Source organism: Zeus faber (genome assembly GCF_960531495.2).
Source record: "Zeus faber genome assembly, chromosome: 3".
Classification (NCBI taxonomy): domain Eukaryota; kingdom Metazoa; phylum Chordata; class Actinopteri; order Zeiformes; family Zeidae; genus Zeus; species Zeus faber.
Window position 1 is genome coordinate 33,054,629 of NC_137190.1, and position 16,499 is coordinate 33,071,127.

The window sequence follows — 16,499 nt, forward strand, 5'->3', positions numbered from 1 at the left end:
ATCCTATTTCATGCCCAAATATAATGCATGAATTTCGAATTCTAGAATTGACCATGCAAGCCAAAAAATGTTTTGTTCAAGAATAACTTAGTATGGTCAGTACATATAGTCACCTGGAAAACTCATCATTTCACAATATTGTTTTTAAATTCAAACTTGGATGCAGAAAGAAGGCACATTATTCGTATTATTTCGCCATTCGGCCCCTCCTTATACATGTAGGTCCGCCTAGAACTAGAGGAGAATGCTACAAGATTTGCTAGTTAGTTCTTCTATTCCATAATTACACATGATGAGGTAAAACCATTTCATTTTGAGCGGCAGTTTTTCAGTTAACCATCCCCATTCCAGGACTGGATGATAAATCATTATTAACATTCATCATTTTTCAGTTTTTCTTCTCCTAAAATGATTTGTTCCGAGGTAGTTTTGGTCGAAAGGGTCACAGTTTCTTGGCCCCGCTCCGGCCCCTCCTCCCCCTGCTCCTCCCCCTCCCCACCGCACGCCCCCTCCCCCTACCGCCTCGGCCCCGACTACTGCTGCTCTCGAACGCCGACCGTGCCGTCACCATGGCGCCAGCGTCCCCGTCGCTGCTGCTTCCGTCCGAGCAGGAGCTGCTCCTTTTCCTGCTCTGCCGGGCGGCCCCGGGACGAGCGACGTCTTTGACGGCCGCTGGAGGTGCGTCACCCGCACCCGTGGTGCTGAGAGGAAGTTGGACCGGGACCTCCAAGCCCAGAAACCCTCCTCCTCCTCCAACCTGTCCGACTGGCCCTCCCTCCGTCTTCCTCTTCTTCAACTTAGAGGGGGAACGCAACTCCTCAGCCTCCTCCTCGCTCCTTTCTTCATCATGTTTGGCGTCCTTTTCATCTTCTCCCTCCTCCCGGCCCTCCTCTCTCTCCCTCTCCTTCCTCTTCATGCAGGTGATGGCCCTGCAGAGGCGCTGGCTGTGGATGGCTTGCTTCTCCTGCTGCTCCAGACGGAAGAACGAGTCGATCCGCAGCTGGGTCTGAGGAGGGAGGGATCAGGTCGGGTGGTCGATTCAAAACTCAAAGACCCAAAGCCCGAGGTTGGCTACAGATTCTCTTTACAAATTCGGAAAAATATCCTTCCCTATTTCAGGACTTTTACTCTGCTTCCTTTGCGACCCATACTATTAGTTTTTACGCGTCCCTCTTTGACATGTCACTCTGCTCATGAGAGTGACACACTCAAGGAAGGTGGATGCAGAGCAGTGGGTCAGAGCGAGCCGGCAACAGAATCTAGAATGGAGGGTCTGAGCTTATGGATCACGGCTGCAGGCCGCAGGGCTCGGAAGGTGCGCCGTGAAAATGTTTCAAATTTCACTTTAAAAAAATAAACAATGGAAATTGGCTTTTGTGTTACTAGATCAAAATTGCAAGGCTGCACTCATTTATCTAACTCATCAGTTCCAGTCAGAATGGCACCTCCGTGTGCATCAGTACAAGTTTCGTTCTGAAAGTGAGGACTTTAGTAGTAATGAAAGGTTTGACTCTTTTGTGAGCCGGTTCTTGACAAGACACTAAGTAAAAAGAGTCGTTTGATTTTTGTACTCTGGTTTCGTTTGGTTCCGTTGGTGTAACACTGGGTGAGCAAGGGAGGAATTTTCTCAACGTGTCTGAAGAGTCAGTTTGGCTCTGAGTTGTGAATGAAATTCTGACAAGAAGATTTGTGACAAATGCCATGGCCTTATTTTGCCTTGTCTGTCAATTTAGTCCACGGTAATTATTTTCAGTTTGTATAGCTTACAATTAGTAAGCCATGATAGTAAGCACAGTTCTACGTGTTTCTCACATTCTTAGGGGTTAACAGGATAGTAGTGTGCCGTGGGATTATTTAATTGTAAAAAGTGTACCGTGGCAGAAAGAAGGTCGGGGAACAGTGTTAGACACATGTGACCTACATGCCTGATATTTCACTGTATTCTTTTAAAAGCTCCATTTGAACAGATTCTCCCAGTTACCTGCTGGGTGTTGAGCTGCTTCATCACAGGCTGAAGAGTCTCCTCCGTCCTCCTGCTGTTCCAGCCAAAACGACTCTGACAGAACGTCAAAAAAACACTAAGGAAGTAACGCAATTCAGTAAAAACAATTTTTCACTTTCAAAGAAAAATAAATTTTCAATGTGATCTTTATTAATTAAAATATAATATAATCTTAGTCTCATTGTCTGGAATATCTTTTATATATATATATATATATATATATATATACTGTATATCGATATATCTGACATATACAATATCTATATACACAAAAACATTTCATGTATGTGAAAAATAAATGTTAATGTAATGTAAATAAATGTTTTGAATCTTGAATCTTTTAATCTATATATATTATCAATCTCATGGTCATCTACTATTATACGTGTATTTCCAACCATGCTGAATTCATTTCTAAATTTACATTTCCCTGCATAATCTATCATAAAGGCGATTCTGGAAATTACATGTATTACGTCACAATTTGAATAACAATACCAAGGGGGATATCACAGGTTTTCAATTATGGCAGGTTTTTTTTTTCAAGGGCTTTTTTTAAGCACAACAGCATGAAATGGGCTATTTTTTCAAGGTATTCCAGTACTTCAATTTCTGTCGGATGAAATTCAAGCACTTCAAGCACCTCAAGGTAAGAAGGTAAGAACCCTGTAAAAAGGATATTCCTTGATCAGGTCCAGGTGTGGTCGCCCCCAGCTGAAGGAGGCGTCCGATTGGTCGACGGCCGGGTGCAGGTAAGCCTGAGCCACGGCCGGGTTGGGGAAGCCAGGCTTGAGTTTTAAATCTCTCAGCTTCTTCTTGACCTTGGAGTCCCGCGGGTCAGACGCCGAGCGCTTGTTCTTCTGGGCCTCAGACCACCAATCACTGCAGGTCAGAGACCGTAATAACAATGGGTCATATATATATATATATATATATATATATATATATATATATATACACATATATATATATATATATATATATATATATATATATATATATATATATATATATATATATATATATATACACACACACACACACACACACACACACACACACACACACACACACACACACACACACACACACACACACACACACAGTATATATATAACAGCGCATGACACAAATTGTCACTTTTTACTATATCAAATCTATATGGCACCGTTAAGTGTTCAACTTCAAATAAAACTTGCATGTTTTATATCTTAAGTAATCAGGAATTTTGGGTCATATCTTCATATCAACATTAAAACAGACAACGAAATGTTGACGTGCAATGTCACAAAGTCCGAATTTCATGACAATGAAAGACGAGAAACAGAACTGTCGCGCTATTAGCCGATTGATCCAATTGGTCAAATAAATAATAATAAAAAAAAAAAAAGGTGTGCTTTGAGCGGCACCTGAGCTGCGTGAGCGGCTCCAGTCCCGGCCCGGGGAACTCGTTCAGGATCTCCATGCCGGTGACGTAGCCCACCCCGGGGACGCCCTCCGTGTAGTCGCTGCCCAGCAAGTAGGCCAGGTTTATCAGCCTGGTCCTGTCCAAGCCTAGAAGGAGGGAGGGAAGAGATAGAGAGATAGATAAATAGATAAAGAAATGTTTTTTTCCTCCACACTCACGTGATAGGACAGCTGCAAGTTGCATTTTAGTTACCACAATAATGAGATTGCTGTTTTGACACTGTGATTATTATTGCTCATTATTCACTAAGGAACATTAATGGAACATGAAACTGTCCCTGAGTTCCAGTAAAATTAAATATATTATTATTATATTATATATATACACACACACACACACACACACACACACACACACACATACATACAAATTATGGTGGAAAATAAGTATTCCGTCAATAACAAAAGTTAATCTCAATACCTTGTTATATACCCTTTGTTTGCAATGACAGAGGTCAAACGTTTTCTGTAAGTCTTCACAAGGTTTTCACACACTGTTACTGGTATTTTGGCCCATTCCTCCATGCAGATCTCCTCTAGAGCAGTGATGTTTTGGGGCTGTCGCTGGGCAACACGGACTTTCAACTCCCTCCAAAGATTTTCTATGGGGTTGAGATCTGGAGACTGGCTAGGCCACTCCAGGACCTTGAAATGCTTCTTACGAAGCCACTCCTTCGTTGCCCGGGCGGTGTGTTTGGGATCATTGATCATGCTGAAAGACCCAGCCACGTTTCATCTTCAATGCCTTTGCTGATGGAAGGAGGTTTTCACTCAAAATCTCACGATACATGGCCCCATTCATTCTTTCCTTTACACGGATCAGTCGTCCTGGTCCCTTTGCAGAAAAACAGCCCCAAAGCATGATGTTTCCACCCCCATGCTTCACAGTAGGTATGGTGTTCTTTGGATGCAACTCAGCTTTCTTTCTCCTCCAAACACGACAAGTTGAGTTTTTACCAAAAAGTTCTATTTTGGTTTCATCTGACCATATGACATTCTCCCAATCCTCTTCTGAATCATCCAAAAGCTCTCTAGCAAACTTCAGACGGGCCTGGACATGTACTGGCTTAAGCAGGGGGACACGTCTGGCACTGCAGGGTTTGAGTCCCTGGCGGCGTAGTGTGTTACTGATGGTAGCCTTTGTTACTTTGGTCCCAGCTCTCTGCAGGTCATTCACTAGGTCCCCCCGTGTGGTTCTGGGATGTTTGCTCACCGTTCTTGTGATCATTTTGACCCTACGGGGTGAGATCTTGCGTGGAGGCCCAGATCGAGGGAGATTATCAGTGGTCTTGTATGTCTTCCATTTTCTAATAATTGCTCTCACATTGATTTCTTCACAACAAGCTGCTTACCTATTGCAGATTCAGTCTTCCCAGCCTGGTGCAGGTCTACAATTTTGTTTCTGGTGTCCTTTGACAGCTCTTTGGTCTTGGCCATAGTGGAGTTTGGAGTGTGACTGTTTGAGGTTGTGGACAGGTGTCTTTTATACTGATAACGAGTTCAAACAGGTGCCATTAATACAGGTAAGGAGTGGAGGACAGAGGAGCCTCTTAAAGAAAAAGTTACAGGTCTGTGAAAGCCAGAAATCTTGCTTGTTTGTAGGTGACCAAATACTTATTTTACAGAGGAATTTACCAATTAATTCATTAAAAATCCTACAATGTGATTTCCTGGATTCTTTCCCCCCATTCTGTCTCTCATAGTCAAAGTGTAGCTATGATGAAAATTACAGGCCTCTCTCATCTTTTTAGGTGGGAGAACTTGCACAATTGGTGGCTGACTAAATACTTTTTTGCCCCACTGCAAAATAAATATATATATATACACACACACACGCGCACACACACACACACACACACACACACACACACACACACACACACACACACACACACACACACACACACACACACACACACACACACACACACACACACTTCATTAGGTACACCTGTTCAATTGCTTGTTAAAACAAATAGTTAATCAGCCAATCACATGGCAGCAACTCATTGCATTTAGGCATGTAGACATGGGGAGGATGACTTGCTGAAGTTCAAACCGAGCATCAGAATAGGGAAGAAAGGGGATTTAAGTGACTTTGAACGTGGCATGGTTGGTCTGAGTATTTTAAACTGCTGACCTACTTGGATTTTCACACACAACCATCTCTAGGGTTTACAGAGAATGGTCCGAAAAAGACAAAATATCCAGTGAGCGGCAGTTGTGTGGACGAAAATGCCTTGTTGATGTCAGAGGTCAGAGGAGAATGGGCAGACTGGTTCGAGACCATAGAAAGGCAACAGTAACTCAAATAACCGCTTATTACAACCAAGGTATGCAGAATACCATCTCTGAACGCACAACAGGTGGAACCTTGAAGCAGATGGGCTACAGCAGCAGAAGACCAGACCGGGTGCCACTCCTGTCGGCTAAGAACAGGAAACTGAGGCTACAATTCACACAGGCTCCTCAAAAATGGACAATAGAAGATTGGAAAAACGTTGCCTGGTCTAATGAGTCTCGATTTCAGCTGCGACATTCAGATGGCAGGGTCAGAATTTGGCCTAAACAACATTAAAGCATGGATCCATCCTGCCTTGTATCAATGGTTCAGGCTGGTGGTGGTGGAGTAATGGTGTGGGGGATATTTTCTTGGCACACTTTGGGCCCCTTACTACCAATTGAGCATGGTTTAAAGGCCACAGCATACCTGAGTATTGTTGCTGACCATGTCCATCCCTTCATGAGCACAGTGCACCCATCTTCTGATGGCTACTTCCAGAGGGATAATGCACCATGTCACAAAGCTCAAATCATCTCAAACTGGTTTCTTGAACATGCCAGTGAGTTCACTGTACTCCAATGGCCTCCACAGTCACCACATCTCAAGCCAATAGAGCACCTTTGGGATGTGGTGGAACGGGAGATTTGCATCATGGATGTGCAGCCGACAAATCTGCAGCAACTGCGTGATGCTATCGTGTAAATATGGACCAAAATCCCTGCGGAATGTTTCCAACACCTTGTTCAAGTTATGCCACGAAGAATTAAGGCAGTTCTGAAGGCAAAAGGGGGTCCAACCCGGTACTAGCAAGGTGTACCTAATAAAGTGGTCTGTGTATATATATAAAATTTATATTTATATTTTGTTGACTATAATTATTTATACTTCATTATGATGAATATTATTTTTTACAGCATTTCTCCGAAAGGGTGAGCGGATGTGATTTTGGATTTGGTGTGGGGTACACCAATGTGGACACTGGCATATGATATTGGTCCGATACCAGGTTAAAATAGGGTATTTAAAAAGTTAAAAAAAAATCCAATACCAAAAAGTAAATGGATGTCTCTACTATTAGCCCATACGTTTTTAGGACTCTGCATGGCTATTGGCAGAGTAAAAGTCTATACAGACACGTGGCTCTGGTTCCACTCACCCAGCTGGTTCTGCAGGTCGCTGCACTGGTAGTGCTGTACGTATTTATTCTGGCTGAAGAAGTTCCTGTAGACGTGTCGGCCTCCGAAGAGCCAGACGTCCGAGTCGTCGGTGATGGTGCCGTGCGTCTGTTCGGTGCGGTCCAGAGTGGCACACTGCGCCTCGGCCTCCATGGGAGCCACCAGGTAAGGCACGCCGAACAACTGCAGCAGCTCCTGGCGGGGGGTCAAGTTAACACAAGTCAAGTCAAGTGAAAAGACGGTTGAAGCTGCATTGACCCAGATTCTTTATTCTATCAAGAATCTGGATCTGCTATATGATGCTATCCCCTTTCTCGCAAAAAAATAACCAAAACCAATGATGGTTTGATGCGAACCCGACTACTCATGCTCCAACCCCATTGGCTCACAGATGTGGGGAAAACACTTCCAGGGTGGGATTTTGAGGCATGTTAGAATGGTTAGAATGCATAATCTGAGTGGTATTTTCAGCAAAAAAAAATTCAAAAACATGTTTTGTACCTATATTAACCTGTTGAAAAGGAGCATAATATGGCGCCTTTAAATAATGCTTGCACAAATGGAAAATTAGGCTACATTGTTTATATTGCGTTTTAATTTTCAAATTTGATTTCAAATTTAATATTGTCCACTGTACAACAGGTTTAGTCTTGAAATGAAATGTCAAATGCTGTTTTCATTTTTATTTTCAAATTGTTTGAAAATTGCATTTTAATATTAATTGTGACTTAAATATTGCTTGCATAAATGGAGAATCTGATTACATTGTTTATATTGCATTTATTGCTTCATTTTCAAATATGAATTAACATTTGAATATTGTCTATTATACAGTGGCCAGCAGGGTACAACTTTGAAAATTAAATGTCAGGCAGCTTTTCCATTTTAATATGGCCATAGAACACCCATCCATATGAGTATATGAAAATTAAAATGCAAATTGGATTTGTGAGAGAAAATGCAGATGAACAATGCTTTCAATGATGTTTCATATGTCTTATATAAGACAATAGCCTTTTTTGTAACTTGTGTAGCTTTTAGAACACGTTGTCTTGGGTTTTAAACGACTCACTAAGAGCTCACATTGAAGAGACACTGTTCTTACTAATAATACTGTATTGTAAAGACCAGACCACATGCCTTCTTTACTCAACCTTGTGTGGAGATAAGGATAACCTGTGGTTTGTTTATAGCACAGTAAGATTGTATCTGCGACCGAAGTTTGACTGTTAAATCATTGTATGTGAGTGGAGGCCATAGTCTTGTGAATGACACACAGCCTCTCACGGTATAAAGCCCTCTTCAGCAGAAGCAGGGGCAGAATGGGCAGCCTCGATGTTTTGAAGTGCATCTGTATCTTTCTCTTTATCCTGCAGAGTAAATATCTTTAATACTCTCAGTTTGTTTCCTGTAGCGAAACAGGTTTACCTCACCAACCACGCAGTGAGAATTCTGACAGATTATTGCATTTTCATTTTCATTTTTAATCAAATAACACAAACATATGTGGAAAATTATAATGATATTGCTATGCTGTATTGCTATAATGCTAATTTCAATTTCATGTTTACATTATAATTTTAATACAGTCCCCTATAGGCTTCCATAGTTAGAGGAGGATTAAAAAGAGAAATGCTGCAGTGCCTGTTACACCTGTCCTTGGCCCTGAAAGACCCAGTATTGCTATTTATTTGAATTATGAAGTCATGTGTGTTCTTGTGTTTATGTGCGTATCTGCATTGAACGTTGTTGTCATCAACCTGCCTGGCTCTCCAGGCACATCTGTGAAGTGACTGAGGACGCCATTCTCTCCTGCTGCTGCTTCTGTTCCCTCAGGTTGCTCTGCTGGACCTGCAGAGAGCTCTCTAGCGCCTCCAGCTCGCCCTGCAGGACAACACGGGTACTGCATCAGCCACCGCCTTCAAAACCAACCTCTATTCTATAATTCTAGGAATCTTTGTCTGTCTGTCTTAATTCTAGGAATCTGTCTGTATGTCCTTTGGTTATCTCATCAACCTCTTAACTGATCAACTTCGCAATTGGCAGGTGTATTGTTGGGGACCCAAGGGCGTCCAGTTTCGAATTTGGTTCAATTTGGACGCATGACATGTGTAATATTAATGAACTTTGAATAAACAAGCGAACCGCGAGCCGCTCTGTGCAGCTGGGGAACTTAGTGACATCATCCGAATTCCACTAAGCGGGGTGATTTGTGACATCATCATCATCCAATATGTGAAGCACGAGATTCATGAAAGGAAGCGCTGGAGATATGAGCCGAGTGCCGAGCACGTGACCTAAGGAGGAGACCCGCCCGCACAGCGGGGGGAGCACCGGGCGCGTGACCTTCAACATCACACACGGTCTGCGTGGTGAGCGGAGCACCTAGTAGTCCACATAAATGCGACTAAATCATTGACTGAAGAAACCTGTACTCGACTGATCCTCCTGAAGTTCTAATATGCCTATATTTTCACATTTGGTGCTTATTTTTGATTGTTAAGTTGTCCTTGCACTTCGTTAGAACTGTGCTGTTTTGAATGGCCATGCAGGACACAGGACTGAATCATTGTCATTTTGTTAAACTGTGACATTAAAATGTCTTAAGTCTTACATTTTAAATGACATGCACTAGTTTTCAATGGACTTCACCGTTTATACAAACTGTTAACTCAAAACCATATCATAATTGCATTATTATGGTTATAAACAGAATTATTTGCTGCACCGCCTCAGAGGTCACGCTTACAATATCGATGTCGTCCCATTCTTTAGCGGCAGGTGTTGGAGCACCTTCCTCCTCTTCCGTCTCTTTGGCTTCATCCTCAGCTTTCTGACCAGTGTGAGGGCTGCTGGGGGGTTGGTTCACACTCGCTTCCTGCAGCTCTACTTCCTTGTGAGGAACTTCACGGACCTCGGACGGCGACTCCCCGACTACCTCTACGACGGCGTCGTCGGTGTCCTCCTCTTTAAGCTCCTCCCCTTCTGATACATCAATGAAGCTTTCTGCAAAAAAAATTAAAGGAATTGATTGTAAAATACATTTTCTTCAAGAGTTAAGAAATGATCATTTACATCTAGTTTTAATCGATGATTTTGTCGGAAGGCTGCACCTCATACCAGCATAGAAACTTTACCTGTTTTTCATGTAAACTTATCAAGCCTACTTAACACCAAATCTGAATATAATGAGCGAGTATTAAACTTTCTTCATGAAAAATGGTAAATGTCAAGTTCAGCAAACTACTCACAAAAACATGCTCTCCCATTCTCCTCGACTGATTTTGTGATGCCAAACCTAGGCACAGTTCGGCCACTAGGGGGACAAGATATGACTCTCGGATGTGATTACGCATTCGGTGTGAAACAAGTTTAAGGAACCAGTATACTGACCGATAAACCACAAGCTCTCCCGTTTTTCCAGACTTATGATGCGAAACCTAGGCCCTGTTTACACCTGGCATTAACCTGCATCTTGGGTGATCCGATCACAAGTGGACAGCTCTATGTGGCACGGTGGCGCAGTGCTGTGGCACGGTGGCGCAGTGCAGTGCAGTGCATTGCATTGCACTGCTGCCTCACAGCAAGAAGGTCCACACAGAAAGGTCTCCCAAATGGGAGCCTTTCTGTGTGGAGTTTGCATGTTCTCCCCGTGCTCACATGGGGTTTCCTCTACCTCACATCAGTAAGGACCCCCCCCCCCCCAAAAACATGCACACATCATCGTCTGACCAGCGATGGACACTCATCACCTGGTCCCCGGGCGTGTCCACGTATGCCACGCTGTGCCCCCGGAGGAAGTACAAGCCAGGATGGGTTAAATGCAGAGGCCTCATTTCACTGGCCACCATCCAAAGCGTGTGTGTGCAAGCATGTGGTGTGCTGTGTGACAAATAAAGATTGTTCTTCTTCCTCTACAAAATACGTCTGTTTAGCCTGTTATTAGAATGCGTCTCCACATGCGTCTCAGGTAACCACTTGTGATTGGATCTCACTTCCCCCCTCTATATCTTGGACAACCAAGATGGCGCTGCGGATGGTAGCCCCGGTACTGTGCTCCATAGTTTCATAGTACTTTTTCCGTTTGTTCAGTTTTCAGCTCTCCCTCCCTAATCAAATTCAGGAGGGAGGAACTTTTAAACATCCAACAATTCACAAACTTTTTCCACCCAACTGGAAAGTTTTGTGGAAATTTTAGTCAGAGGACTTAGACACTTGGAGACCCTTTTCACTGACTGCAAAACATCGGGGATAGAAACATACTGGACCATTGCGACACCATATTAAAGGACGCCTATCACTCTGTCCCCCGTGCAGCTTTGGGACTCTGATCACAGTCTGGTTCATCTTCTTCCTGCAGTTTGCCTACCGGGCAAACAGGTCAGTGGATGATGCAGTCAACATGGGACCACACTAGATTCTGAAACACCTTGACTCCCCAGGATCATATGCAACGGTCCTGATTTTAATCCTATTATATAATTATAGAACCCAGAATCGAGATTGTGGCGCCGCCCCTTGTGGCCGCCTACGCGAGCACCGCATGTCGATCACGCACATTTGAGTATTTTTCGAGCTTATAGAGCTTGTGCGTAATCACCGGGTGTCATGACATTTCACTGCATATATGTACGACCGATGTGTATGTATGTGACAAATAATCTCTTGAACCTGAACTTGAACTTGATTTTGGACTTCAGCTCGGCGTTCAACACCATAATCTCAGAAGTCCTCCACTCCAAATTGATCCAGTTCACTGTACCAGCCCCCACCTGTCAGTGGATCATAAACCTCCTGACAGACAGGAGGCAGTGGGTGAGGCTGAGGAAAATCAGATCCAGCACCCAGACAATCAGCACTGGCATCCCCCCAGGGATGTGTGTTCTCTCCTCTGCCTTTCTCCCTCTACACAAATCACTGCACCGGAGCAGACCCCATCTGTTAATACTCTTAGACGACACAACGGTAATCGGCTTCATCTGGGACGGTCAAAATAACCTGGAGCAATCAAGCTCAAAACCTTGGAGATGACAGGGGACTTCACGAGCCGACCACTGCAAACCCATCACAATCTGGACACAACCTGTTCCAACTCCTCCCCTTTGACAGGTGCGACAGAGCACTGTATGCCAAAACAACAAGACACAAAAACAGTTTCTTTCTGCAGTCCATCACTCTGATGAACACTTAAATCAGTCACACAGTTTCAGAACAATCCCCCGCACAATTAACCTGTAACACCCTACACCCACTGTACATACAAATTCAAAATTATATATTTTGTAGTTTAAACAGCTTTTAAATTGTACATACCATCATTGACAGTATAAATGTAAGCACACTGTATATACTGTCAATTGTACACATGCATATACTGTCATGCCCACCTACCTCCTGTACAGTATATAAAATAACCATATTTATTCCTGCATCTTTGCACTATTGTCGTCCTGTCAAATTTCATTGCTGTTTATGTTTGTTTATTTATGACACACACACACACACACACACACACACACACACACACACACACACACACACACACACACACACACACACACACACACACACACAGTTTCGCTTCTTCTTTTTGCTTCTTAAATATCTTTATATTTAAGAAGACATTTCAAAAAACGATTCATTTATATATAATATTTTAAAAACATTTAACAAAAAAATAAACAAAACCAGTACTATTGTGGGGTGCACTCCTTTTCAGCCAGAGCATAGGCTATCTCTTACATAGAGGGGGAAACATTTCAGGCGGCAAGAGACAGCAACTTCAACAAACACAACATAAAACTGTGAAAATGAGAAAAAATTAAATTAAATTTAAAAAAGAATGGCTCACCCAGCAAGACTCAGTTCCCTTCATTCATACAAAAGAGCCGTTCAAAAGAATCAAGAGAAGTTTGTGATAAAGAGGGACACGGCCATCGCAGGAGGTTCTTTTCACCCTGGACATATTAATTGATTGCGGTCTCTACAAAGACATTTCTATGTAGTTTCATCTTGTGTTTCATTGGAAAAGGCTGCATAGGAAGCATGCACTTATGGCGCACCACGCCTGTACGATGCGCCGACGCGTCCGGTGGACTTCTACCGTGTTATCGTAATACCGCGGTTCATGTGTGCGTATTGAACGGTTCAATTACATATCGTGAGCCGTTGCATCCCCAGTGTAAACAGACTTGGCCAATAAAGCTGATTCTGATTCTATATACAAATAAACATGTACATCATTTCAGTTTGCAAAGACCAAATGCAAAGACCTTAGTAAGTGAGAAAAATCAAAACAATAGAGACTGAAATTTTGGTACTGTGTGTACTGTACACAGCGCAGGGTTCAGGCTGAACAGATTTTAGTTTGTTCATTTTGTTTCCCTGATTTTCTTACTTGTACAGAAAATTGAAAACATGAACATAACTCAGAGAATTGGAGTGGAGTTATTTCTCCTCGAGACAGTAGTGCGCCGTACATGCCGCAAATCGCTCCTCTCTACTGTCCCGCCTATGGGACAGAGCAGTTTTAAGTATATTGCCTACTTTACAATACCTATTGGCTCCATTTCAAGTCAAATGTGTTATTTTTCTTCCAAAGAGACGTCTCATGTGTCTGCAAGAACTGCAGTTTGCGCTTTCGTTCGATTTTACTCATACTATGTACCTGACAAATACATTTTTCCTTAATAACGTGTTTACCTTCCGAGTCACTTTTCTCACTTTCCCCCAATTTCACAAGGTCTCCATCTTTCCCCTCTGGCGGGTTTGGGCTCTTCATGCTCCACCCCGACAGCGAGGGGCGCTCTTTGGTTGAAAGCTCTATTTTCAGGGCTTCCGATGTTTGTCGGGTTGTGGCTTCATGGCAGAGGGTTGTCCCTTCTTGCGACACGACTCCCAGGGACAGATCCCGACGATCGTCCTGGAGCCCTGGGGCATCCCTCCGGGGCATCCCTCTGGGGCATTCCTCATCCCTCTGCCCTCCTAACGTCTCCTCCAGTTCATCCTCCGATCCGCTGACCGACAAACTGTCTTTCAGAGGAAGCGGGTTCTCCAACAAGATCCTCCCGCCGCCGGAGCTGATCTGATCAGGTGGAACATTGACGATCTGTGGGACATCGTCTTCGTCTTTATCTTCTTTGTCCTCGGAACTGCTGATGACCAGTCGGGTTGTGGGTTGCTGGGTACGAGGCTTGGAGGATCCGTCCTCCTCCTCGGCCATCGCTTGTTGGATTGCCAGCAGGGTGCGAGGGGATGCACTCCCACCCCACCTCTCTTCCTGTCCCCGCCCCTCGTCATTGTCGTCATCTGAACTGTCGGCCATGGCAGCCTGGATGGCCTGGAGCGTGCGCGGCGACGGGGGCGAGGTGTCCTCCGAGCCGGTCACAGCAGGGGGAGATTTCAGCACAGAGAGTTTGGGCTCTGAAGAAGAACCCTGCTCTTCTTCCTCCTCCTCCTCCTCCTCCTCCTCCTCGATGGCAGGACGCCACAGGGGCTTTGGCTGACCCGCTCCTCGTCTCCGGGAGCCCGACAGGGGCCCCCCAGACCAGGGCAGGGCCGCAGGCTGATTCTCCAGGGCGCTCTTGCTGTTCTTGGTGCCTGAGCAGCAGAAAGACGGAAAGGAAGTTAATTTAAAGTCGAATGCAGGGTTTTTAAAAGTTAAAATAAATTGCCTGGAAACATGTTGGGGAGCTGTTGGTTGGCCTGCAAAGATGGTGTGATGGCCATAGTCAGGGCATATCAACACAAACCATGCCAATACATGTTTATATGAATTAAAGAAAGTGCTGTGTTTCTGCAAGGCAGTCGGCGTGGAGTTCAATTCCAATTCATGAGACTTTTTTCCCCTAGTTCCCACTTGAAAATCTTCTGAGGCCCCGAATCTTGTGAGAACACCCAAGGCTCCACACAAGATTCTGGGCCTCCCACCACAATTTGTTTTTTAAACTCTCTTACCTGCTCCATAGTCTCAGTCCCAGGTTTGAAAAAATCTGATTTCCAGAAGGAAGATTAGAGCTTATCTAGTTCAGAAGTGAAGGCTAATGTTCGCCTTCACTTCTAGTTTGTCTGGTTTAAACCAGGTTCATCTTTGGATTAATGGGTGTGGGCCTCCAGGTCGATCAGGTTGATCATCATGAGGATTTCCTAGCCTAGAACGAATTAATCTAAGTAGGATAATCTTAGTCCTGATTTAGATTTAACCGCCTCCTAATAAATTATATAGTCAATCAGATTATGATGTCACCTTTAATCTGGCTGAATTGAGAGGGTTCTTAAGAAGAATGATTTTAGTATATTCTATAAATACTAATCTAATCTCTACACAAATTTCACTTGAAAATCCTCTCCACCTTTGATGAGGATGTAGTGAGCAGAGTCCTCCGACACCAGTCTGCGGGATTCCATGCTGTGGCCGCCCCCGCCCCCGTCCTGGTTCTCTCTGTAGAGCTGAGGCACTCCTCCGGCAGCGCCGTGCTGGCTCATCTCTTTTTCCACGCCCTGCAGACGCTGGTTGAGATGGTTCCTCTGCAGCAGACCGGCCAGCTGGTACTGGGAGAAGTCTCCCGAATGCTGCGGTGGGGGGGCCAACGACATCACGAGTGGTGGTTTTGGTGCCGTCTCTCACTCACATACACACACACACACACACATTCACACAACTTGTGCAATGATCTACAATTTTGAAATGTATTTTTAAAAATTTTACTTCAGTTTTTAGTCTATTTTATAAAATTATTTTTGTTATTTTCATTTTTTCAAACTGTTCAGCTTTTAGGTTAATGCTAATTGTCTGTAGAGAACCTAAAAAGCTAGTTGGTACATTAGTAATAATTCATATTCATAATTTATATATCCCCACAACAATCATTTTGTATATACTGTATTTTTAGATATCTGACTATTTTCTGTTTTCAAAATTTGGATATTTGTATATATTTTACAATATATTTTATTTTTTTTGTTTTTGTTCTTTTTATGTCATTATTTTATTTTACTCTTTTTGACTGTTCGGCTTAATTATGCTAATTGTCTATAGAGAACCAAACCTCAACAGAAAAAACAAACAGAGTCCTACACACACACACATACATACATGCATTTGTATGAGTTCTCATATGTGCCTAAATAGATGTGTGTGCGTGTGCGTGTGCGTGTGTGTGTGTGTGTGTGTGTGTGTGTGTGTGTGTGTGTGTGTTGTGTGTGTTACCTCCGGTGGCTTGTGGTACATGGTCCGCCGTCTCTTGCTGAACTCTTTCATGTCTTTAAGAATCTCGTGCTTCATCTCCAGAGGCAGGCTCGCAAACTCCTCCGAATTGATGTCCACCGAGTCCGGGTTGTTATACAACTCTCCCTGGAACACGTTAAGGTGGGTTTGCACGTCACGCCAACTAAAATATTTTTTTCCCCAGGCAGTATATTTACTGCCTAGCTATTGCCATAAATTACATAAATTAAATACTCCAATATAATATAATTTTAGTCTTATTGTCTATCATATATATAATAATATATATATCATACATCTACAGTATATTGTATATCTGCAGGGTTCATTATAGCATTACAAAAT

At 43.4% G+C, this 16,499-nt stretch overlaps 1 protein-coding gene across 1 annotated transcript in view; it reads right to left on the minus strand.

Moving 5' to 3' along the window:
* Nucleotides 1-442: 442 nt before the first annotated feature.
* The window catches only part of ercc5 (excision repair cross-complementation group 5), a gene marked incomplete at both ends in the record, with an annotated part of 20,700 nt that continues 4,643 nt past the window's right edge, over nt 443-16,499 (minus strand). Inside the window, 10 exons of the mRNA XM_079997343.1 lie at nt 443-1,006; nt 1,982-2,056; nt 2,668-2,884; nt 3,412-3,556; nt 6,910-7,123; nt 8,693-8,812; nt 9,678-9,934; nt 13,631-14,527; nt 15,280-15,499; nt 16,137-16,280. Of these exons, the coding sequence (XP_079853469.1) occupies nt 443-1,006; nt 1,982-2,056; nt 2,668-2,884; nt 3,412-3,556; nt 6,910-7,123; nt 8,693-8,812; nt 9,678-9,934; nt 13,631-14,527; nt 15,280-15,499; nt 16,137-16,280 (2,853 nt within the window). The remainder of the gene's footprint in view (nt 1,007-1,981; nt 2,057-2,667; nt 2,885-3,411; nt 3,557-6,909; nt 7,124-8,692; nt 8,813-9,677; nt 9,935-13,630; nt 14,528-15,279; nt 15,500-16,136; nt 16,281-16,499) is intronic.